Source organism: Topomyia yanbarensis, chromosome 1 (genome assembly GCF_030247195.1).
Source record: "Topomyia yanbarensis strain Yona2022 chromosome 1, ASM3024719v1, whole genome shotgun sequence".
Lineage (NCBI taxonomy): Eukaryota > Metazoa > Arthropoda > Insecta > Diptera > Culicidae > Topomyia > Topomyia yanbarensis.
The window spans coordinates 5,063,636-5,089,659 of NC_080670.1; the positions used below are offsets into that span (position 1 = coordinate 5,063,636).

At 45.1% G+C, this 26,024-nt stretch overlaps 2 protein-coding genes across 8 annotated transcripts in view; one reads left to right on the top strand and one right to left on the bottom strand.

Moving 5' to 3' along the window:
- Positions 1–3,754: 3,754 nt before the first annotated feature.
- Positions 3,755–5,044, top strand: LOC131676700 (uncharacterized). 4 transcript variants are annotated; one of them, XM_058955950.1, is made up of 4 exons: positions 3,755–3,829; positions 3,893–3,978; positions 4,038–4,379; positions 4,443–5,044. In XM_058955950.1, exons 2-4 carry the CDS (start codon positions 3,901–3,903, stop codon positions 4,935–4,937), a joined length of 915 nt encoding a protein of 304 aa, XP_058811933.1. In that variant the 5' UTR covers positions 3,755–3,829; positions 3,893–3,900; the 3' UTR covers positions 4,938–5,044. The 4 variants fall into 4 exon arrangements, with proteins under 4 accessions (XP_058811933.1, XP_058811935.1, XP_058811932.1 ...); XM_058955952.1 differs by having other exon boundaries at positions 4,041–4,379; XM_058955949.1 differs by having other exon boundaries at positions 3,755–3,978.
- Positions 5,045–7,468: 2,424 nt separating this feature from the next.
- Positions 7,469–26,024, bottom strand: part of LOC131676701 (papilin) — a 213,072-nt gene continuing 194,516 nt past the window's right edge. Inside the window, exons 3-19 of one of the 4 annotated variants that reach the window (XM_058955953.1) lie at positions 25,677–25,737; positions 20,882–21,063; positions 20,671–20,731; positions 16,848–17,818; positions 16,667–16,787; positions 16,428–16,607; positions 13,149–16,371; positions 12,904–13,083; positions 12,581–12,751; positions 11,472–12,290; positions 11,230–11,400; positions 10,937–11,122; positions 10,044–10,579; positions 9,826–9,976; positions 9,154–9,606; positions 8,771–9,043; positions 7,469–8,705 (exon numbers count right to left, since the gene is read on the bottom strand). In XM_058955953.1, coding sequence (XP_058811936.1) covers positions 8,563–8,705; positions 8,771–9,043; positions 9,154–9,606; positions 9,826–9,976; positions 10,044–10,579; positions 10,937–11,122; positions 11,230–11,400; positions 11,472–12,290; positions 12,581–12,751; positions 12,904–13,083; positions 13,149–16,371; positions 16,428–16,607; positions 16,667–16,787; positions 16,848–17,818; positions 20,671–20,731; positions 20,882–21,063; positions 25,677–25,737 — 7,882 coding nt within the window. In that variant the 3' untranslated portion in view covers positions 7,469–8,562. The remainder of the gene's footprint in view (positions 8,706–8,770; positions 9,044–9,153; positions 9,607–9,825; positions 9,977–10,043; positions 10,580–10,936; positions 11,123–11,229; positions 11,401–11,471; positions 12,291–12,580; positions 12,752–12,903; positions 13,084–13,148; positions 16,372–16,427; positions 16,608–16,666; positions 16,788–16,847; positions 17,819–20,670; positions 20,732–20,881; positions 21,064–25,676; positions 25,738–26,024) is intronic. The other 3 variants (XM_058955956.1, XM_058955954.1, XM_058955955.1) reach the window with 3 other exon arrangements.

The window sequence follows — 26,024 nt, forward strand, 5'->3', positions numbered from 1 at the left end:
CAAGACCGTTGACCTGTAGAACTCCCGTCACAGCAAAATAAATTTTACGATAGAGAAGGAAATAGAAGGGAAATTGCCGATCCTAGATCTGATGATTACCAGAAAAACGGACAACAAACTAAAATTCGGCATTACCGTAAAACGACATCCACAGATCGATACATAACTTCCGATTCCCACAATTTCGGCGATCAAAAACAAGCAGCTTTCCATTCCATGCCCCAACGTTAGAGTCGGATAGAAAACAAACCAAACATCTGCTTGCCGTTTTAACCTAAAATCACTAACTCCGTTCAAACCACCCTAAAGCACCATGGTTACTAAGTCGCATACAAAAGTGGTAACACGCTGATAGACCTGTGTGGCGGCTCACACTAAAGTCCACAATCACACAATAGACTGGAACAGCGCGAAACTTGTGAAAGCTGTACGGAAAGTTGCACACCTGAACGCGTGGAGGACGGGGCGCGAACATCATCACCCCAATTTCCACCTGACAAATCTAAAAATTCAGTGAAAATTTTTAATCTTCTCGGCAAGAACTGAACGCAGTATGAATGGATGTGCCACCTAGTAATCAGTCGTACAGTCCAGCCCAAAACCAGTCGAAAAAAGGTAAATTTTTAATCTTTTTTGTAGTTAGTAAGAACAATAAGTTTTGTGTCACGTTGCGTTTTTGTGAGTGTGAATCGTCCTTGCGTTGGAACAGCCCCAAAAACTAGTGTCCAAAGAGCAATTACTCAAATTAGTAGATATTCTCCTTCTGTCCATCTTTATCCTTCGTGATTCTAATTCCCCTAACACTCTGTGGGGTCATTGGTTCAATGATGGTCCAGGATGAAGCTTTATGTGAAATATTCTACGAAAGAAATCTACATATTTTTAATGATGGATCGCCGACATATATGTCCCCATCAACTGTTTCTGTATTTGCTAGTGACCTTCCGTTTGGATCTATTGAATTTGCCCCTTCACTGGAAGGTGAATTCTGATCTTCGTGGCAGTGACCATGACCGAATTCATCTGCTCGCTCCGGTTAGTCCCGCATCGGTTAATGTCTGGCCTCGATGGAAGCTAGAGCATCATCTGAGTGGGAACCATTTATAAATTTTATTCGGCGCTATCTGGAACGGTCATGGTTTTAGTATCGCACTAACATTTCTTCCCTTTCCTTCCACGATCTACGTTTGGCCCTGATCGGCACCGCTATTGATAAAAAACACTAGGATTACCAGGAGTTGCACATTGAAAGTTGGGCCAAGACCCAACATCGATCAACTTCGGGACGCCGGGGTTGCCCAAGAATACGCACAGCGGCTGGAAGCAGTATTACCCACGGAAGAACAGCTGGGCGCAGCTACTCTTGAAGATGGCTGGAGGGAGATCCGTTCCGCCATAGGAAGTACTGCTATAGCGGCACTAGGTACAGCGATTCTGAATCGAGGAAACTACTGGTTCGATGACGAATGTAAGCAGTTAATGGAGGAGAAGAATGCAGCACGGGCGAGGATGGTGCAGCACGGAACGAGACAGAATGTGGAGCGATACAAACAAGTACGGAACAGGCAAACCTCGGTCCTCAGAAGAAAGAAGCGCCAACATGAGGAACCAGATCGCGAAGCTACTGTACCGCGTAAACGACACACGGAAGTTCTACGAAAAGCTGAACAGTTCGCGCAAAGGCTACGTTCTGCAAGCCAATATGTGCAGGGATTTAGACGGCAACCATTTTACGAACGAGTGTGAGGTGGTTGAGAGGTGGAAGCAGTACTATAACGAGCACCTCAGCGGTGAAGCACCAGAGGACGAAGGAGGTATGGCAACGGATTTTGGAGCACGCGTAGAAGACGATAGGCTGCTGGCTTCTGATCTTCGAGAAGTCAAGGAGGAGATCGGTCGGCTGAAAAACAAAGCTGCCGGTGTAGATCAACTATCCAGCGAGTTATTAAAATACGGTGGCAAAACACTGGCAAGAGCGCTGCACTGGTAAATCGCCAAAATTTGGGAAGAGGATACTTCCGGAGGAGTGAATGGAGCATGTCGTTTGTCCAAACTACAAAAAGGGTGGCAAATTGGATTGCTGCAACTAACGCGCGATCACAATACTTAGCGCCGCCTACAAGGTCCTCTCCCAACTTCTTTGCCATCGACTGTCACCATTTGCAAGGGAGTTCGTGGGGCACTACCAAGCGGGATTCATGGGTTCTCATACCACCACGAACCAAATAATGCACGAGTACGGTTTTCCGGATAAGCTAACACGATTAGTCAAAGCGACGATGGATAGGGTGATGTGCGTTGTTCGAGTTTCAGGGACACTCGAGTCCTTTTGAATCTTGAAGAGGGTTACGGAAAGGTGATGGTGCTGTTCAATGTTGCGGGATAGATACAAGTGGCACGATCTTCAGGAAGTCCGTCCAGCTTCTTGGTTTCGCCGACGACATTGACATAATGGCACGGAACTTTGAGGCGTTGTCGGAAACGTACATCAGACTGAAGGCTGAAGCCAGCAAGATGGGGCTTGCCGTCTACATTTCGAAGACAAAATACATGAGAGGAAGAGATTCTAGAGACGACAATGTGGACCTCTCCTCCCGAGTTCGGATTGACGGTGACGAAATCGAGATGATCGACGAAATCGTGTATTTGGGCTAACTGGTAACCGCCGACAATGATACCAGTAGAAAAATTCAAAGACGAATCTTGGCGGGAAATCATGCCAACTTTGGACTCCGGAGGACGCTCCGGTCGAAAAAATTTCGCCGCCGCACGATGTTGATTATCTACAAGACGCTGATTAGACCGGTGGTCCTGTACGGTCACGAGACTTGGACTATGCTCGTGGAGGACCAACGCGCCCTTGGAGTTTTCGAACGAAAGGTGTTGCGTACCATCTATGGGGGCATGCAGATGGAAGACGGAACGTGGCGCAGGCGAATGAACCATGAGTTGCATCAGCTGCTGAAAGAACCATCCTCGCACATGCCGCAAAAATAGGACGTTTGTGGTGGGCTGGACACGTCGTAAGAATGTCGGACGACGACCCGGTGAAGATAGTTCTTGAGGACGACCCTGCAGGAACAAGAAGACGGGGAGCACAGCGAGCACAGTGGATCGACCAGATAGAGGACGACCTGCGGACGGTTCGAAGGCTGCGAGGCTGGCGACAAGCAGCAATGGACCGAGTGGAGTGGAGACGGCTTCTGCATACAGCAAGAGACAACAAGGCTCTAGCCTGAACGGTAAGTACATTGAAAGTTGTTTCGCTACTCCCAAGCATAATTATCTACTGATTCCCTATGCAACTTCAGCGAGTCCAGATCGATAACGGAGTAGCAGCCACGGTACTCGCACAAGGAAACTAAAATTGCAGAAAAAGTCGTGAGATTATTGAACTTTACTTTTCACGATTACAATTCTTGGAAATTGTCAAATCTGAATATTTGATAAACATATTTTGTCACCCTTCAGATCAAAGCTAAACTTTCATCTAACATTTACCAGAACGGCGCAAACTGTGACCCTTTAATGCATGATTTCCTATTTTCCGTGGAACAAAATTTTCGGTCGGTGCGAGGTGACTATCTCATATAATCCTGTATATTATCAGGCGGCACCAGTATGCATTTAAAGGGTGAAACCTGCAACCACGCAGCATGCTGGATGGAAAGCAACACGAGGATCCTGCTGGGGAGTTTGCGCACAAAGCCTTCGTCCATTCAGTTCCGAATCATATGTTTTACAGCGAGCGACTGCCTATGATAGGGAAAATCGATATTCCGTACAACAGTCCCCGACACGACGATGTAAACACTGCTGGAACGGTCGCGTAACTAACATATTGTAGTGGAATTTTCGCGTAAGAACTTTTTATCCGGAAATACCTTTGCAGAACAAACCATGCTGATGGTGGACAGTGGAAACGAAAGCGCTGACCGGTTGGAGTCGCTGTTTCTGGATAATTTTAAAAGCGATGAGGTAATTCATAGGATTGTGTGTGAATAGGAAAAAATGTAACAAAGACCCCCATATTGCAGCAGCATAATCTGGCAGATTCCGATGCGGAAAGTGATATCTACTCTAAAATGAACGAGTTAGACGTAGTGTTTGCTAACCCGAAACAACCAAACCAGCAGCCGAGTGGTGAAGTACTGGTGGATGATCCAGCTGCCATTAGTCGGAGGATTCTGACTAGTGACAATAGCACAGAATCATACGCTTCCTCCGGTGCGACGATCAGCAGCGTTTCGACGCAGGACGACGAGGTCCGGGGTAGTCAGAAGTTGACCCAGATAAATACATGCAAAATTCTGCAACGAAAGCTAGAGCTGAAGGTGGAACGGGCGAAACGCAACTATCGGCAGATGTATGAGGAACAGGTGAGGTTTTTGTTTTGGTTGTACGGAAATATATCGAAATTAAAAATGGTTATTTACGAGTAGGATTTAAACCAAGAACTGGCCACGAAATCGGCTTCCATGATTCCAATAAGCCGCCTAGCGATTCCGGGGGGAGGTAGTATTCGGGACAGCCAGCAACCTCTGGTGGATGTCAATCCGGCGGAAGGAAATAGCGATGAAGACGAACTGGAACCGGTGTCATTTTTCCCGAGACCGGACCGAAATGGTTTGGCAAATCAGCGGCACACACGGCAGGAACTGTCGGATACGTTTAGCATACAGGAAATGACGATCGAATCGGACCAGGAGGACGAACTAGATTACGAACAGTGTCGGAAGTTGTCCAACAGTAAGGGTTACAAGAAAATTTTGAATCGCGCGATTAGCGGGGAAGGTGAAGATTATCTGGATAACGATGCGGAGGATGATGACGATGCCCAGAATTTGGAACTTCTGCCACCGAGAGCGGGCTACGGGCTGAAAGAATTGGTTCAACGTGTGCTGTGCTGTTCGCGAAAGAATGAACTGTTTTCCTGAAATTACGAGTACCGGTTGGTTGCGGATTGCAACGACAACGGTTGAAGGTAGGGGGGCGGAAAGTGCTGTACAATAAAATGCGCTACGATTGTTTGTGCGTAATGTGACGATGTTTGTTTTACTTTATGTGCTGAAATTTGTATTAATGACCAAATGGCTTAAAATCGGAGGATTTTTTTATTTCGATTATAAAGGTTTTGACCTTAAGGTCATTTGCCTCTTCGGGTTAGAAAAATCTCTTGAGAGAAATCTCCAACTCTATGTGGGGGGTTGGGATATGGACCCAGCTGAGCTGCGTACTAGGCAATTGACTCACCGACTACACTATGGCCGTCCCCAAATTGGAGGAATTTTTTTTTTGGATTTTGTCATTCATTTTGTCATTTATTCTTGTTTACGACAAATGCGAGATTCGTTCGAAAGTGGTTTTTTCCCATTTACGACAACAAAATCAAATGGGCTTACTATTCGTTCGAATTACTTTCGAATGAATCTTGGATTCGTCGTAAACAAGAATAAGGGTGTATAACTTATAAGTATTTGTTGTTAGTGTGGTAATATAGTAATAATTTGTTATTAATTGTATGAAGTGGGGTTCTACTTAGACACAAAGCTTTGCTACAGTAAAATATGTAATCTAAATGTTAAAAGGGAGAAATTTGAGATTAGTGTGTAATGCAGACTGCGCACTTGACAGCCCGCTTGAAAGCAAAAGAGCTTAGCAAAATTTGTTTGAAAACATCCCCGGAAGAACGGGTGACGGAAAATAAAAAGTAGTGAGTCTGAAAAAAAGTCGACGGAGAGCGGTGGTATTTCTCCCCGACGGGAGGCGAAAAAGGAAAAAAAACGCCACGAGTGAGAGAACGGTCGAGGTCGGGCCGTAGTGCGACCGCTATTGCAAAAGTGGCACCCTTTTTTCCATAAAGGCGAGATTCGCGCAGCAAGTTACGTGGTGGACGGGAGTGAAATCAGGTTGGCCGAAACGAACGCGCACGTGTGCCTATTCTTGCTTCGGTCGGGTCAAAAGGCTAGTTTTTTCCATTCCCTTTTGCTTGGGTCTCGTCGCAATCGTCCTCGTGGTCATCGGTGTGTTGAAAATCACGGAGACATTCTATCCGTGCGCTCTGCGATTGGGAGACAATTTGGATTATCGCCAGCGACACCAACAAAACTGCGCTCGTGTTCCCGAGACCTGAAAAAAAGCGAGATTCGGAAGTTCCGGAACCTTCGACGAGGCCGAAAGACGTGTTAGGTCGAGCAGCATTGAACGGGAATTGACCTCGCAGGTTACAGCGAGTTTGTGCTATCATCGAACGCACATGCGACGGCGGTGAATGAATCGACGCAGTCAAGACCGTCCCAGCTCTCCATCAGCCGGTCTCGTTATGCAGGCGCACGTATCGGGAAGAAGGACTGCCAGCCACGAGACATCACAGTGATCTGCTTGGTCCCAAGATGACCCACGAGATATGATCGTCAACTATCGGTGAATCTGCACATTATCTCTTCCCTCTTACAATAACATATTTATATTTGTGGGATTTCGCCTTTTGATTTGGGTAAAGAGAGCAATTTATATTTTTGCTACAGCTTATTAAAAAGCCCTAAGCCTTTTATTGCAATTTTTAAAAGCCTACTTCAATTTTTACTGCGACAGTTTGAAACCTTTTTCCGCATATACCGCTCGCGTCCCATGTAAGCATGTCGGTATAAAACGAAGCGTCAGTGGATGAGGCAAAGCACGTTGTGTAGTCCTTTGCCACATGTGCGCCTTTTTCGTTTAGCTTTGCACGTTCTACACGTCATCTCGTCCAAACAGTATTTTCTTCCCTGCAGGGCGTTGTGATATTTCTGAAGAGTACTGAATGGATCGCAGCAATCGTCGACTGCAGACGCAACTAATTTTCGCTCTCCGTGAAAAATTTAGTTGCCTTTATTTTTCATTTGTGAAAATTTTCGACATTTTGGACCATTTGTGGTTGCCCCGATTAAATAATAGAACCTGCAGTTTCAAATCCGGTTTCATCGAAGTACAATTCGCGCGAAATCAAGCGAAAGGTGCGTTCAAACTGAATTGCAGAGAGAGAAAGTGACGTGTAGCCTATTACACTTCCGGAAGCAACGTAGAACGTGTTTTTGGCAGTACATAGGATATAGGAAGGATCTTCGCATGCTGGATACCGGTGAGACCGTTTCATGTATTGACATTTTCAAATATTTTAAATATCATGGCAATATGGCCTGTATTGGGCAATAACATTTCGCCTTTTGATATTTCCGTCATCTATGAAAACTGTTTCGGTTCCGAGCGTTTTCCTTGAGTAGATAATAGGACTATTATGAAATGAAAACGCTTGTAAGGACGTGGCCAGGTGTGTGGAATTGAGTGGGTCTACGTCATTGTAGATCGTGGCGAGGTCTGATATGGCAAAGGCTATGCTCAATTCTGCAACTCCATCTACGATTTGTGCAGGTGTTCGTGTTTATGCAGGGCGTTGTGATATTTCTGAACTGAAACATCGCGATCCCACTTCGGTTGTATATCATCTATTCTTATTAGTGTGTTTTGTTGGTTTGTTGGTTGTTAATCTAATGAACAGTGTTGACTTCCGTTACGACTACTGGCTAGGCAAGCAAACTAATCTAACATATGCTTCTGGGTGCTGTTTTGTTTTCTATTTTGCATGGTTCCTTTCGAATATGTACATTTCCAAATTAATGATTCACCTGCTGAGTCGGTCACCTAAACGGCTAGCTTATAGTGTAGTACAGTAGTATAGCAAACTGCTGACAGGTAGAGTATTTTAAATTGATTCTGGAAACAAAACCCTATAATGTAACTGCCCTTCTCCCGAGTGTACAACAAAAGCATTCTATTGAAGCAACATTTGTTTCACACTGTACAGGCACTCCTCGAGAAAGTTGGTTGCCGTAAATTTCCGGAGTTAACTCTAACACCGGTTACAGCAACTAACTTTAGTGTAGACAGTAGAGTGTGCGGTGAACGGCGAGTTCAAATTTACAGCGCTCCCGCTATGAACACAGAGTTAAATGCAAAAGCAACACAACAGATGTGGAGGATTGCAGCTCTTTTTTTATTCTCGATTCAGAATCGCACCCGTTTACCCTACTACAGGTGCCAATTGGATGCAATTCATTAAACGTTTAGTAGCTTTCTTTGTTAAGAGATTTTAATTACACTTAAATGCATTTACTGGAAAGTTTTTTGTTCGCATTCGTCGCTTGATTTACCCCTCGAATGGGGTAGATCGACAGGAAAGAGGGAAAATTATTTGGTTCCAACGTATATCGGGTGCGATTGCGATTAGCGACATCTTTGCTAGCTTCTACATACTAAATATCGAAATGCATGACTTCCTATTCGAAAAATTGACTAATATTAAACTTTGGAAAAATTGCTCGAATCGAAACACGGTCATCTGATAATTCTTTTGCGTCTGTTAATGTAAATCGTAGTGCTTAAAAGTAGAGGGGAACATAAAAGCTAAATACACTCACGCATGCACACATTGTACAATCAATCGCTCGTCATCATAATCATCATCATCATCATTATTTGTCGCTGTCGATTATCATTCGTTTCGTGGTCCATCGTTTCTTTTCCTTAGTGACGCAACTGACCGGCCAGGGTACAAGATTTACAACAGAACCGGGCGTAGTACTTGTGGTTGCAGAATCGGGCCTGTACTATAAGGGCACATTTGGCCAGGAACGGGTTGTCCGTACAGCCCACCGGGATGAAGACACCTGAACGTGTTAGAAAAAACAATGGGTGAATAATCCTTGAAACTGTCGCCGTAACTGAATCTTACCTTCCACCCGAATAGTAGATTCCTCAAACGATTCCGAGTGTTCGTTTCGTGCGAGACACTTGTAGGCACCGGCATCTGTCGGCAGGGCACCAAAAACATTCAGAGTGTTGTCGTCCTCGATATGCACCCGGTTGGATGGTTCCATTACTCGGCCGTCCTTGTACCAATTTACCGTGGGCCGTGGATAGCCGTCGGTAATACAGCGGATTGTAATGTTGCTGTTCGGGGCAAACTGGTGACCGTACGGTAGTTCCTGTCGGGCCGAAACCGGGACTGGAGAAAGGGAGACATTATTATCATTTGGTCTCTGACGAACTTGGTAACAGTTAGTAACAGTCAGCATCCGATCAAAGCGGTGCAGATTAAGCAGCGGAGTCACTTACCTGGCTCTGGGATATGCTCCGGCGTAGGGGGAGGGGTATAGAAGACTGGAGGTGTAGGACGTGGGTGGTGAGGGATAACGGGTGCAGGTCGATAAGTGGGAACTGGAGCAGGACGAGAATGAACGATGAAACGCAGATACTTTTCATCCACCGGGTCACTGATGTGTACGGGGCCGTATGCCTTCAACGTAACCGTTTTAGAGATACCCTTCCCAGCACCGGAATAAGCCTGACAAACGTACGAACCGAGATCCGATAGGCGTACGCGGGTAAATTGCAGCGAATAATCCCGATTGATTAGTTTGATGGGCATCATGAAAGTTTCTCTCCACCAGGTTACGATCGGCTTGGGGAAACCACCAGCCGGACAACGAATCGACGCCGGTTGATTCAATTCCACCACCTGAGTATCGTTGTGGGGTCCCACAATGTAGGCATCCCGCGGGACGGGATCTATATTTTTTGTACGTGTTAAAGCACGCCGTGCAGCAGCATTTTTAAAGCGTCAAAATAAACAGTTATGTGCACCGCAAACCAAGCACAAAATTATGTGCATTTGTTAATAAATAATAAGAAAAGAAATATGTTGGTTAAAGTTAAAAACAGAAATAAGAAACACAGAGTTTAAAAACAGCATAAAACCAATCACCTCGGTCGGTCGATAATGCTTACCGTTAACCTGCAGCTTGACTTCTCGAAGCACAGGATCGCCAATTCCGTTGTCAGCAATACAGACATAGGTTCCGCTGTCGGTACGATGTAGTTGGACAATCTGCAAATCTCCGGTCGAGGTCAGTACAAAACGACCTTGATTAGTGTTCAGCTGCAAAACAAAACCAACAATAGTCAAGTTCAATCCAACACCAACAATGTAGTCCTCATATACTAACGATCACTTCTCCCTTCTTCCACCGAATCGAGGGCGGTGGGAACCCAGTGGCGTAGCACCTCAGCGTCGCAACACCTCCCTCTTCTGATTTGATATCCAAATCTTCCTCCGGAACTGATTCCAGCACTGGTGGAGCCGGTTGACCTGTTGCGTACGGGGGTCGTTCCTCTACCGGTGGAGCAGCCGGTGGAACGCAAACCGTTGCACACCCGGCCTGGCAGCACTTGTTATCGTTTCGACAGTCGGCATCGGTTCGGCAGGCATCCTGGCAAACAGTTGCATTGACCAGTCGGGGACACTCGCCGTCCTTCGTCGTCGGTCGGCAGATGGCAACGAATACGGTTCCATCCTTGAAGTCACTCTGCAGATCCACCGCACATTCCGTACCCTGCGGACAGCGTTCGTTCTGGCATGGATCTTCGCAGGAGCATCGCTCGCAGTCGTTGTGCGGATCGTACGATCGTGCCACTCCGTACGGGCAGTGCAGTTGCTGGCACTCTTCGTTGTAGCTATCGCAGGGGTCCACTTCGTTGTCGACTGTGGGAATTAATGAATGATGGTGTTAGGTTGTGTAGTACGAAGGGGTTTTGAAGGTTAGTTTCTCGGAAGAACTGTTAGTTGCGACCCGTACTCCGGTTTTTTTTCCTTTACATGATAAAAGCCGAGAGAGACGACAGACAACACCCATTACTGAGAGTATGATTTTGGCTGTGCGGTTGCTGATTGGATGAACGAAAAGTTGCCCAAGTTGGAAACGGTTCAGTATTTGATCCAACTCGAGTAACTCGAAAGAACAGGAAAGACATGGCGTAGGCAACATCCAGCAGCAAAATGGAATGGAATAAGCACGTGTAGATTGAATCCCATTTGTTTTTTTTCTTTATGTGGACTTACACTCCACCAGTTGATCGCAGTAGTCGCGACACTGGTCGTACGACAGAAAGTTGTTACGGTTGCCCTCGCAACCACTGTAAATAAACGCAAAGCAAGTCTCTCGCTCGGAATCGTAGTACCACCGCTTTCGGTAATGGGCTTCCTCAGTGGCACACAGGCCAATCTGGGGCGGTAGGGTGCACACATCTAACCAACAAATACATATTGGGGAATATCATTGTTTGTTTCATGCTGCACACGAACGAGCAACGCATGCACTCATCATCGCACAGAGACATTCATTCAACCCTTACCTCGCTTATCGACGCAGGTTGCTTCGCATTCCTCGTTCGTGGCGAACCGATTTCCGTTGCCTTCACAACCGCTGTAGTTGAACGGATGGCAGCTCTTCGTTAGCGTATCGTAGTAGAACTTCGGAGTCGATTCTTCGCATGGTCCAACGTCCTTCGCCTCTACGCAGACATCTGAACGAAAAAGTTTGAGGGTTAAGGGTGACCGAATTTAATCATCAACGGGAACCCGCTTCCATACTCACCAACCCCACGATATTGACCGCACTGTCGCTCACACTGTTCATGCGAGCTGAATCGGTTTCCGTTGCCACCTTCTCCGCTGTAGTAGTTCTGTTCGCACGATGACCGTTCCTTGCTGTAGATGTATACAATAGTTGGATCATTTCCGGTGCCATAATCGTACGGCTCATCGCAAACGCCAGCAGATGGGCCGGGAGCGGGTGCCACTGGAGCCGGAGTTGGAGCGGCCGGTCGACACTGCTGTTCGCATTCCCGCTCCGAGTAGAAGTTATTCGCGTTGCCCTCGCATCCACTGAACGTGAACGAGTGACATCGTTGGCTGCGTTGATCGTAGTACCAGCGTGTTTCATTCTCCGAACACCGTCCGTAGGCCGGCTGTAGATTGCAAGCATTTTCAGCCCGACCGCAAGCTTTGTCACAATCGTTAAAGCTGGCAAAATTATTCTCATTACCACCGCAGCCGGTGTAGGTGAACTCCGTACACGTTCCCGAATTGCGATCGTAGAAAAAGCGCCTCTCATACTCGGTACAATCGCGATCTCCAGAATCCATTTCCACAAAGCAGTATCGTGTATCGAAACGTTCGGCTGGCTGTTGCTCCGGAGCGCCTGGTTGAACGGGTGCTGATGTTTCTGGCTGCTTCGCTCCTCCCTCGACACATCGACTATTACAGGCCTGCTCGTCGGCGAAGTTATTTCCATTACCGCCACAACCGCCATAGTAGAACTGTCGGCAGCGAGATTCCTTCGTATCGAAGTACCAGTGGGCCGTGTAGTTCTGACATTCGCCAATCTCCGCCGGCAGGAAGCAAATGTCTTTTTCTGGAAAATTTGAAGTAATAGGTTATTCGGGGATTTCCGATTTCCAGGTTCGACTAGAGATCGGTGGACAACGAATTGTCCACGCCAATCCTTGGAGTTTGTTAGTTTTTAATTATTACACCAAAACCAATTAGCATAAATTTTGTTTTTTTTTTCACCCAGCTGGAATGTTCTGTCGATGTCCGAAGGAGTATAATTTTGTCCTCATATGGTTGCCAATGGTTGGGAGTCTTAATTTGGAGAACACATTCCATCCCAAGCAAGCAAGCAAGTAGAAAACGACTACTTACCGACCTTCGGTGGACACTGTTCTTCACACTGATCCAACGAGACATACTGATTATTATTGCCACCGCAACCGGTATAGTAGAAGGGCATGCATTTATTATCATCTCTGACAAAGTACCAACGGGCCAGCTTACCATCACATCTGCCAGCGTCCATTGGCAATGTGCAGCTCGCTAGTGCGTTTAGATTGGTTAGAAAAAGTAACGTGCAATCGATAGGTTTGTGCACACGTGTATGAAATAATAGGTTTTAGTGCTGAACTAACGTCTAATACGGCATTACCCAGGCACCAACTGAAAACCATTAGCAAAGAACTCGTACTTACGCTTGTGAACTCCAGGATGTTTGCAGTGATAGTTGCAAGAACTCTCCGTGGCGTAGTTGTTTTTATTACCCTTACAACCTCCGTAGTGGAAGCGCTCACAGGAATCTCGCTCTTTGTCGTAGTACCACCGCTCGAAGGTTCCATTACAAGGTCCATTCTCCACCGATTGATCACATGGTGCTGCAAATAACCAAATCGTGAAAAATAACACCTAACCTCCTCAAAAACATCAACATTATACTCACGAAGCGATTCATCCACAACACAGGAGGCCTTGCAATCGTCAATAGTTTCGAACCTGTTGGCGTTGCCGAGACAACCACCGTACGTGAACTGCGAGCACTGATTTCTGTCCGTATCGTAGTACCACATCGGATAGTACCCGGTACAAGGTCCAGTAATCTTCGGCAGCTGACAAACATCCTTCCCTGCCGGTGCTTCGCACACATCCTTGCACTCTTCTGCCGAATCAAACCGATTTTTGTTTCCTCCACATCCTCCATACCAAAACCGTCCGCAACCTCCGTACTCGACATCGAAGAAGTACTTAACGGTATAGTTATGACAGGTTCCCATGTCTTTCTTAAGAACGCAAGCTTTCTGCGGTGATTCCGGCACAAGTTCACATCCCTCGAATTTGGTTCCCTGGGCTTCGGTAACTCCATCGTGACAGCATCCGTATTTACTAGTCGCACATGTACAACCCTCAAAGTTGGCACCCTGAGCCGGAGTTTGACCGTCCGAGCAGCACTTGAACTCACTATAGGAACAGTGACAGCCATGATTGTGCGGACCCTTCGACGGAGTAACACCATCCGGACAGCAACCGAACTGGAAGGCATGACATGGGCAACCTTCGAAATTTGGTCCTTCAGCTTCCGTTTCCTTATCCGGACAACAGCCGTGTTCCCCGTACTGACATCCACATCCCTTGTTGTTGTGACCCCGTGCAGATGTTGTGTTATCCGGGCAGCATCCGTAAGGTGAATACTCACAACCACATCCCTCCAGATTAGGACCCCGCGCTGGATTGATATTATTAGGACAACATCCGTACGGTGTTTCAAGACAGCAACCTTCTCCGTTCGGTCCATGCGCTGGGGTTTTACGATCAGAACAGCATCCGAAAGGTTCTTTAGCACACAGTTCACATCCTTCCCCGTTGGGACCGGCAGCAGCTGTAACATTGTCGCTACAACATCCATGAGTCGTTCCGGCACAACCTTCCACCTCTGATGGAACACTTTCCTCCGTAGCTCCCTCAACCACCTGATCCTCCCCGGGTTCTTCCACTCCTGGACATCCCTTATTGTTCGCTCCCTTAGCCTCACTAACACCGTCTGGGCAGCAGCCGTATTTGCTAATAACACAACCGGCCACCGTAGTCGTTTCCACCGGACAACCCTCGAAATCATTTCCTTCCGAAGGAGTAACCTTATCCGGACAGCACCCGAACAACGAATCCGCACACTCCGACTTCGGACAACCCTTGTTTTTGGGTCCCTTCGCTGGTGAAACTCCATCCAGACAGCAGCCGTGTTTGGTTTCCTTGCACGTCTCCGGCGCCGGACATCCCTCGTCGAACGGACCGGTTGCCTTCGTGTTTCCATCCAAACAGCAACCGAACTCCGATTTGGCACATTGCGGCGTTTTCGGCCTTGGTTTGCACTTTCGTGGTTTCTGTTCCTTGGAAATGATAGAAGTAAGAGTGTATGGAGTACTACTTTCTTCCTCGTCGCCTTCGCGTATCCAAATGTCGAAGGTGCTCGATTCCACATCCGTCGAGGAATCGGTTGATGAGTCACTAACATCCGTGGCACTCTCGGTGGATGCGGCTTCGGAAGCTTCACTGACGGAAGACACCGTTGAGAGCGATTCAGTGCTTGATGGTTCCTGCGTCGAAACGGTTTCTTCGCTAACAGTTGATTCAGTGGGTTCTGTTGGTTGAGTTCCATCGGAAGCCGCTGTCGACGATAGTTCGGTACTAATTTCGGACGATTCCGTGCTAACAGCGATGGTTGAATCGGAAGTTTCGACGGGAGAATCTGTCGTCGAGGCGTCATCGGTTGTAGAGCTGTCGCTCGATGATACCGTGGTAGATTCACCCATACTAGTCGAACCACTTGCGGCGTCCGTAGAAGATTCAGTTGTTTCGGCTTCTGTCGACGAGATTGGAGAGGAATCCGTAGAAGATTCGGTAGTGGACGAATCCGAAGACGCAGCAATATCCGAGGTGTCTGTTGGCGACGAAGATTCGGTAGTCGAGCTGGAATCGGTTGTTTCCGTTGTTTCAGAAGGTGAACTTTCGGAAGTGGCGTCTGGGGTGGTCGGGGAAGCATCGATTGTTGAATCTGCAATACTGCTAGCTTCACTGGAGGCGTCCATCGAGGCTTCTGTAGAAGCTGACTGTGCGGTGGCTTCTGAAGTGGCCTCAGAAGCAGAAGAAGAATCAACACTTGAGGCTTCCGTAACTTCGGACGAAGACGATTCCGATGAAGATTCAGTTTCTTTGATAGACGATAGCGATTCCAGTGTTGGTGCCACTGAAGAAAATAGCGCATCTGAGGTTGCCAAAGAGTCGCTAGTCTTTGTAAATACTTCAACATCATCATCACCGGATCCTTCTACTTCCGTTGCTAAGGAAGCTGATTCTCCGGCTCGAACATCTATGTCAAAGCCGGATCCTTCCAGCGTAGACACGTCTGTAGACGTGTCAACGTCGGTAGCTCCCGTTTCGAATCCAGTCGCATCGCTTAACATCACTTCGTCTGTTTCCAACGATGCTTCTGTTGTTCCCTGTGAGGATTCCAAATCAACTCCTTCCGCCAAAGTACTATCATCTGTTACCATGAGCACTCCATCCGGTGATTCGGTAGCCGCCTCTTCTTCCTCTTCATCACACCACTCTTCTTCATCGTAATCATCCTCCTGCAGTGGTTTACTAGTGACATCCACCGGGATAATCTCGTCATCCGTACAGTCATGACCGTTGCATGATTCCGTACTCAGTTCGATCGTATCAACCTTACAGTTTGTTTCGGCCACTACAGTCCCATTAGCGATACAAAGTACCTTTCGTGATTTGAATCCTCCTCCACAATCCTTCGAACAGCTTGTCCACGGTCCGGTGAACCACTGTCCGGGACATTCCTCCGGTCCGTCGCATTCCCGTTCCGGTTTCGGTCTCAACGAAGCATCACACTTGTAGTCATCATCCGCTCGCTTCAACGACTGCCCGTCGAAGACTCCACAGACTACGGCTCGCGTTTGAACACCCTTCCCGCAAACCGCCGAGCACTTGCTCCACTGGGAAGTGAACCATTGATACTCGCAGGGTGCTGCGGCCTTGCATTCCCGCTTTAGTTCCGGCAGCTCATGATTCGCACAGAACTTGCTATCGTAGACGACTCCGGTTTTGGAGGCACAGTGTACGGTTCGGGTTTCCACGGTTGTTCCACATTCATCGCACTGCGTAAAGATATGGTTATTGCTATTGGTGCCTTTTAATCAATTCTTGAACTTACCCCACTCCATGAAGAAGTGATATAATCCACACCTTCGCATGGCTGCAGCATGCATGACTGTTGCGTTACCGGCTTCTCGGTGACACATTCGTCATCGTCCAACACCGTGATGCGTCCATTTTCTTTCCGGAAGCAAGTAACCTTTCGAGTTTGCTCACCTTCACCGCACAGCTTGTTACACTGAAATACAAAATTTTGATGAGAAACAAAAAGTCTGCCCTTTGTTGGAGAAAGCTTACAGGAGACCACTTTCCAACGTACCACTCGGGGCAAATTGTTCCACGATTACATTCCTGTTCCGTCGCCGGTTTGTTGCCAACCTGTTCCAAACAGACCGTATCGTCAACGGTTTCAGCAACACTGAAATCAAGCAATTGATTAGTTTTTTTTAGACGATGATCTCGATTTTGGTAAACTTACCCTTCCGCAGAAACTCGTTCGCAGTGCACATCTCGCGTTTGCTTGCCTTCGCTACCACATGGCAAAGAGCAGTTACCCCATGCAGCCTCGATCCAGTGAGGTGGACAAGCTTCCTGAGCACATCGCTGGGATTCCGTAGGTTTGGAAGCACCATCACACAGACCCTCTTCGACCTGCTTCAATGTGGTACGGCTGTTACAAGTCACATTTCTGTACTGAACACCTCCACCGCAAGCAACACTACAGTTATCGAAGGGGCTGTATGTCCACGAGTAGCTGTCCGGTTCATCCACAGGAGCCGACTTGGATGCTACACTGTATTCGTAGCTAACACCAACGTTTCGATCTTGCGATAGCAGCACAAGGTAAACGGATTCAGCTGTTGGACCCAAGCAGGTCAACTTGTCAGGAGCGGCGAATCCTTGCGGTCTTCGTTCGTAGTGCCAGTCACTGCCAGCAAAGTGGAGTGCTCGTGGAAAATCGATTCGATAGTTGCCGTTCAGATGGTAGAACCCAGTCAGATTCCTAATCGCTAGATAATTGTTCGACGGACCTCGTTCACTGATAGCGATGTTGGTGGCCCCGGCCGGAATCAGAAGAAGGTCATTGTAGCCAACCTGTAGATTGCTGGCGTCCAGCAATCCGGTGACTGTTTTACAACCGCTTCCATCACCCTGGCACGTTCGACACTTGTCCTCTTTTGCATTCGATCCAAGCATCATGTCGCAACCAACCGCCTGGCAGGTTCCATCAACGCACAGATCAAACGACTCATCATTGCAACGAGTTCCGTCGGTAACCTTCGCCTTGTGACGATAGTAGAAACGTTCACCGATGGGCATACAGTTTAGCTCACACGGATTCGGAGCCTTTGTGTAGGGTACCCACTGATAGCGGTGGCCTTCGAATGGTACATCATTGTACTCGGAACACTGCTGCTTGCGGAAGTCCAGCTCACCTTCCGGGCAGTCCTGCGAACAAGGGAACGAACGAGATGAGTTATCGGTTCATTGTCGAACGACGTGTAGGAAAATTCAATTTCGTCCAGTGGATCGACGTATGAAAAATGAAATCATTAGTCATCTTTCTGGCGGAAAGAATAATGACAGGGAAGACACAATGGCAGCAGCAACAGCAGCAGCATCTCGGCAGTGGTACGACGAAAGTCTTTTCTAATAAACCAATCTCTGAAAACGTTTTTTTTTTCATTTCCATGGTCGGAGAGGTGCAAGCGAGTGGCAACAGAACCATGATGTAATAGTGCGTTTCGTTGCTATACAACCAGCACAGCAGCATTGACCAGGAAGCGTTGGGTGCCGGTAATGGGATCGCTTTTTTGCTTCATCTCCTGCTACTGGTTTTGCCGGTCTCAGCAAAAAGCTTATTTGGAGGTGATGAGCGCAACTACAGTGATCCCAGGGACACGCATCCGTAGTGATTTTCAGAGCAAAGAAATCAAAGAAGGCTGTGGCTTAATAGAAGGGAAAAAGTGTCAAAAACAAACTTTTTTTTTGTTTATAAAAGTTTCCTGGGTACTAGAAAGTGTTAGTTTATTCGAAAAAACCGTGGTTTGCCCGTCCGAAGGACGAAGAATGCACCCGTTCTGAAATGCACTATCTCTTGCCCATTGTGCTTTGGCGTTTACTCTTTTTTTTGTAGTAAGTACAGGAAAAAAAATGAAAGCTGTCGTTCGTTGTTTTGTGACTGCTTTCAATATAGTGCATCCTCTCGCTCATTCCACCTTTTGCAAGTCTATGGAGGGAGGTGATATCAGCCCAACTTCGTCGGTTGGGATTGGGCATTGAAGAATGAATCGAAAACCATTGAATATGTGTCTTTGACATAATAAAATTTATCGACACAATTATTGGCTTTCCACCCCTTTCCGCTTTCCATCTCGGTATGGTCCTTGCCCAACCAGAGCTACTTTGGCAAGAAAATTGGATCCCGGGATCGCTTGTGGCGCGCGTATATAGTCAAGAAGGGAACAAAACCGGTAACTGATATGCGATTATTTGTTTCCACCGGAAACAGACGATGCGGTGGTTCGGATATAAAAAAGGGGGAGAGATACATTTTTTGTGTGTGTGTCTAGGTTTTCTCCTGCTTTTTTCCGGTTAGGTTTGCTTCTTTTACCTGCCGGAGAGCTATCTTTGCTCACGGTGAAAGATGTGTTTATCTTCTCTGTGTTAAGTAATTTATGGACATTATGTTATGACAAAGAAATCGACTTTTTGCACTTTATTAACTGATGTCGTTTGTTAGCAAAATGAGACTTTCCTGATTGAATGGGATGATTCGGAAAGGATTGAAAGGGATGGTATCTTATCACAGAACTGTGGTCAACTACTCAAACAGGGTGTAACGGCCAACGTTTTAATAATTGGTAACAAGAAAAAAGATAGCATTAAAACATGTTTAACTCCGTCATCCTCTTCAGCAAATTTCTCAAAGATTACAATTTGTAATTCGTTTCTCAGCTTATCATCGGTTCTCAATGAAAATACCTGGTCAACGGGCAAATTCGAATTCGGTCATTTTTCCATGATTTTCAATTGTAGAAAAGCCGCCAAAGCTTTCATAAACTTGGATGCCTCCTGAAGAAATATGTTCTGAAAAAAATTTAATTTGATATCACACACGCCAATTACAAAGTGATCGAATGACCAATATACCAATATACGAGGTTTCCGCACAGGGATACCTAAAATATGACTTATTCTGAACAGGGAATGAGTTTGTGTGTTGTAGAACAGCTGCTTTCGAAACTAAAAATCGCTCTGAATATGTCCAAACTAATTAACTGATTTATTGATTATTACAGGGAAGGCGTTTTGGCTGCATTTTATCAGCATCATATGAAAAAATGTTACATCTTTGTTCGGCGTTGAATCGTTTTCTGTTTTTTGACAATATGCTTTGGTTTCGCAATTGACTAGATTTTTCGTTTGATATTAGCTTTGCCCCAAATTATTTTTAGAATAGGCAAGTGAGGACGAGTTGTATTATGATGGTTAATAAGCATTTTGAGTGTACAAGTAGCGTGCTATAAAAAACTACACGATAAAGCCTACATCTAGGCAATTTCATCCATCCGTTCCCTTTGTCTTCAATAGTCAGTGAAAGGAATGTTGGAAGCATACAATGTAGTTGTAGTTTATCCCAAAACAACTAAAACCACATCTGAAACCCTCATTTCAACAATAAACACGGTCTATCTGGATGAGTTCATCTTCTACATCAGACCCTACTCTAGATAACACAACCCCCTCAATCCACAAGTGGTGACTCAGCTGCTCGCTTTCGCCACGTGCGCTACCTAGAGAATTGGCCGGACGGGCCACCAAAACGGAAATTATAGTCAGCCCCCGTCGAGCCGGTTGCGTTTGAGCGTCAATTGCTCCGCCCGGGACCGGAGTACATTAAACACATGCCGGGTGTGAACATAATTGTTCTGCTTAGCTCACTTCCTCACTTCACGCCGCTCGCTGCTTTGCAGCAACTCAAACGCACCGCCACCATTCCCGGATTGTGATTAGTGAGAACCATAAACATTGGTACGGCGAATGCGAAAGTGCTAAAACTGCTTTCGTATAAACATCATCATCACCGGCCGTCGTCTGTTTTTCAACCACCCGCCCTTTGCTGCTGGAACCTAAACAAACCTGGTGCGAGAGGTGACCACCGGGTCGTCGATGCGTGTTATAACTGTCAGGGTGCGTTTATGGCCCCCGGTTTACTGCTGAGCTGCGATTGTGTTTAATTTGCTATGCCTAACGCAAACGGTAAACAGAAGAACGACCATGCTCATCTTCCAACCTACCTGAATGTTGCAGGAGAAATACTTTCGATTTCCTCCTCGACACAGTGTCTGACCATCTGGACTGTGTGTGCGCGCGCGTGGTTGTGTGTAGGTGGGCACCGCCAATGGAACATCCAAGGAAGAAAATAGAAAATATTTATTATAAACTTCCAGCAGCAGTTGGAACGTTCCGTGCAGGACACTGTGAATTGCTTAAGCGTTTCTGTGTTACCTCAGATTGAGACACTCGCGTTCCTGGTAAGCTACCCCACCGCCACAGGTCCGCGAACACTCGGACGGGGAACTCCAGGGTCCCCATTGGTCATCTGGCGAATCAGCGTCACCGCTTGGAATTATGTAACTCTCTGGTAAATATAGATTACTGCCATGCTGTCGTTTGTGTCGGCTGCCAAACTGTGGAGGAAAATATGGGGAAAAACGTTAGAATCTGGAGGTACAAGATCTCTGGATCGACAGCAAAGGAAACAAACAAATCGGTTAGTGGTGAGTGCATAAGTGCCACTGAATCTATTGGACAACTATTTTTACTCTAATATTTCTTTGTTGTAAACATTAAAAAAAACCTAATCAGATCGGAAGACGTCAACACTATCTATGAAAATTGGTTTAACTATATTGAAAACAAGCAGCAGTAGGCGATGATGCGAAAGGCAACGGAAAAGGATGGCATATATTTTAATAAAATGTCTGCAAAATCTCAACAAATTTATGATTAGGGTTGACTTTTTTTACTCTTCAGTTACTATTAAGGCCCAAGTAACTTTCTTGAACATGTATGCGAAAAACGCTTGGTAGGCAAAATTGTGCACAACTTTGTCTCCAGTTCATAACATTCATTAAACTCTAAAAGAAGAGTGTTAGTCGATTTATTAGATTAAAATGATTCAAATTATTCAAAATAGTTGGAATATGCCGAAGCTTTATCTACAATATTTAAGAAGTTACGTTAAAAAAAGTTTTTAAGTGGTCATTCACAAACAACGGTCAATAACTTCGAGGGTACCATAAATAGAGATTTTGGGTCTTCAGTAAAGATGTTCGCAAAAACAAGTTCTTTAACATTTCTGAAGTCTTCACCTAGTTTTTCATACTTTGAAACGAATTGTAGCAAACACTTCACTTCAAGGGGGATTAATCGCTATCACTATAACGTTGATTTTGAGTTCGACTGACCAAAATAAAAAAAAAATGTTTAGAAGCTATGACATGTGAATTGTGGATTTTGTTTGCTTCTAATGATTGCAGCTAATTGCTATGATTTAGCGTCAAACCGGCGCTAAGTTAGTGTCGGTTTCTGATGAGACAAAGTCGAAACGCACCCATGACTTTATTAAGTTAGGATTTGTGTCCTTCAAAGATATTTGCCCCGGGGGGAAATTTTGGTGTTTATCCAATGTTTTCTCCTTGGGGAGAAATATAACATAGTACCTACCTTGTGTCAATAAAAAGCTGAATTAAAGCTTTGATTTGTTTCTCAGTGTTTTAATTTAAAACGTAGTCGTTTTGGATCAGACAATCGTTAAAATTCTGTTCTTGAATTGGGAATCGCGTTTTCATGTTTTCAGTGGAATTATCGAGTTTATGAAACAACATAATTCTGGACATATTATGGACAAGGTTTTCTCTTGACAAGTTCAGTTGAGTTCCGGTCTGTGTTATCGATATTAATTGGAAATATTCTCTTAGTTTTTCATGCCTCTACTCATAGTACTCTTATATTGTTTTGTACTAGCCTTTTCTCAGCAGACGGTGTATTCGGCCGTCAGGAAACTGGAGACCGGTACAAAACGCGCGGAGTTTTTGAGTTTTCCTTCCTTCTTTATCGCATCCAGAAATAGCGAGCGCATGTGCATACTCGCAGACGACCCCCGGTTTTGAATTCGGTTCAGTTTACGTTCGAAACCCAATGGGCTGGCCATCGAATGAAATTAGTTTACTTCCATCCTAGTAAAAGCCTGCTGGTTTATTTGTTGCAGCTTGCCTGTTCAAATGCATCAACCGATTCGGGCTCGAATAATTTCTTAATCTGTACCTGCATTTGACTCGGCCTTTAAACAGAAGCCAGAAAGGATGCTCTGACTGGGAGAATGCGAATACTAATTTTCTTTCACTAAATGTCAAGCCACACTGGAGTCAGCGTTAAGGGGCATCATAAAAAGCTAACCAACTGTGAAAGCGATAAAGTACAACAATTATTTGACGTACATGACAGAAATTTGATTAAAAAATGATCACGAATAAGTTTCGGCGGCGAGATATTCTATTAAGGCTGCAAGCTAGATGAATGCTTCGGCATAGTAACCCTTCAGTAGCAGACGGTGAATTCGGCCGACAGGAAACTGGACTGGCAGTAGTGACTAGTTTTCCTTCAACTTTCCTCCTTTACCGCATCTATAAATAAAGAGCGCATGTATAGTGTAGCCAGCAGGACTGATGCCGCACTCGAATACGATTCCCGGTTTTGTATTCGGTTCAGTTTACGTTCGAAGTCCAATGGGCTGGCCATTGAACGAAATTAGTTTACTTCCGTTGTCGCAGATATGCGGCTCGGGGCATGAAATTAGCGGGAACAAATCTGGAATGAGCTTCAGTCAGTTAATTTAAAATCGATTTTTTTCCGCGTCTGAATGCTAATTTAGACCCGTCGAAAATAAAATAATAGTGAATAAAAAGATGTTCAAATTCAATTCTTGGTTGATGATTTGATAGCGAGAATTTTTTGTTCTAAATGGCCCTCGTTACTTAGCACGGAGGTGCAGAAACTAATTATTACAGTAAGTCAATGAAGCCGGCCAAATCCTAATAATCACCTTTCTTGATGTTGAAATAGTCTTCTGTCATCTGACAAAGTTGATTAGTAGAAACTGACCAAAATCAATTCTTTCCGTTCCAGATTTGCGGCTTGGTGCATAAAATTAGCGGGAACCATTAATGAATTACGGCCGGGCCTTTTAAACTCGCTTTTTTCCATAATTAAAATGTATAGTACTTTTCACCCATCGAAAATAAAGAAACACGATTTAATCAAAACAATAAACACGATAGATGGGAAACTATTTCACTATACGGATCATCAGACGACGGACTTTTTTTTACTATTTAGGGTGGCATTGAAATCCAATGAATTCTTTATGCGAAAAAACTAGTCGCCTTGACAAGGGCGATTTTTCGATGTTTCGGCGAGAAGGTGATGTTAAGCAGCACTCCATCCTGGGCAATTTTCAGGCCGGAGAGCAATTTGTTACTGCCAGCTCCAATACTTCGGCGGCAAGATATTCCATCAATGCTACCAGGTAGACAGGGACTCCGGCACCGACACACTCGGCGTAGTTGTCCTTCCTCTGCAGACGGTGGATTCGGCCTACAGGAGACCGACACGAACCGAGCGGGATTTTGGTTTTCCCTTCACCTTTCCTTCTTACTGCATCCAGACATGTGTGTTGTAGCACGAGTGTAACACACGAATGATGATACACACACTTACGAACTCCGGTTTTGTACTCGGTTAAGTTTACATTCGACGCTAAAAAGGCTGGTCGTTAAACCCAAATAGTTTACTCTCAACGTCAAAGAGTTGAAGCTTCGAATGAAAACTAGTCTGGCTAGCATGGTACGGAGTAATCATGTCGCTCGAATTGTGCGGATCAATCATGGCGCAGACAATAACTGCTTTCACAAAATTTATTATTTCAGCTATATTCAGTAATTTAAAATTCTACAGAATTAGCTACAAAATCTAATTTGTTCTAATTTGTTCATTTAGTACAACGCGAATCAAAATAGTAATAGTTGGTGAAGGAAAGGTTTTTTTTCCCATATGTATGCTTCGTTCCACCCTTCGAAAATAAAAATAATGGTTAACGAAGAAAAAGAGTTAAATTCTATTGAGTAGTTTGATAGTGCTGAGTGAGACATTTTTGTTCCAACTGGTTCTGGTTACTAGCACGAAGCTGCACAAACTAATCCACGGAGACGAATCAATCTTAATGATCACTTTCTCTCCCGCTGTTGACATACACTCTTCGGACATCTGATAAGATTGGTTGACTTGCTGAAACCAACTGAAATCACAATTCTTTCTGTTCAAGATTTGCGGCTCAGTGAATGAAATTAGCTGAATCCAATCACAAACGAGCTTCGGTCAGATGATTTTAAATCGAGTTTTCCGCGTGTAGCTTCTACCGCATCGGAAATGAAAATGGCGGCCTCTGTTTGCAGTACATAACGTCACAAACTGATTCATCCACCAGCCGTGTACATATTTCCTTCTCGGTATTGTAAAACCTCCGCTCGACCTAGGCAGCCAAATACGAATGATCATAGAAACAAATTTGTAGCGGACCAATATTTAAAATTTTCATCATTTAAGTGTTTAATACACCATATTGATGGCTCTGACCGAGATGAGTTGGAAAATTTCACCTTTTCCGAGTAGTTTTCGAAACACAGTTTTTTCATTATTAATGCATGTTATACCTACTCTAAATATTAATACTACATTGCTGAACATATTTCTTCGACAAAATGGCAAAAAACTAGCAAGATAAAGTTTAAACGTTTCTCTCACGTATGGGTAAATAAACACACACGCATTCGCATTTTTGATCCATGGAAATGACGCGTGCACAATGTTGAACAAACTATAGCAAATTAAAACAGATTCGCATCGGGTATCGCAAAGTTCGTCCCTGTTTCACAACGCCATTCCCGATCCGCACACTCCCGGAATAGCAGGCCACGACAGGGTGAAAACACTAATTTTGAAAAATTAATTCGAAGCTTGTTTACAGTGCTCGGTATGGATTACGATTGTTCATAAAATGCTAGAGTTACTAATGGAGATTTTAATTGGTTTGTTTCACATTTACATGCGCTATTTTTCTCTGTCTCTATCTCATTCCCTTCGCCCCAACATATGTATAGCTGATGCCAGCTAGAATTATTACAGCTAGGGAGAATGAAGCGAGAGACAGAAACTGTATACCTAGTAATTGTGTTCAACTTACCCGCCTTGAATAGGATAAACTAATTTGGTACGCTACTATAAATACTATAATTTGTAAATATCTGAAAAGAAATAGAAAAAGGGAAAAAAGTTAGACAACAACTGATCTGTGCTTAATCTATGACAATCAGGTACGGGAACTAATTAAAATTTTCGAATACTTTGTGTGTTTCGGTCAACATATACAAGGTCGCAGTAGGCTGACCCGAACGTTGTTGTGGCCGAAGATCTGTAGTGCTGCGTGGAGTATTGTGGATTTGCGAAAAATAAATATTTGTTGACGAGAGGTTTTCCGCGAAAAAATTCGGATTTTTTTGTTGGAAGCTTACTAATTGCTATAAAAAATATG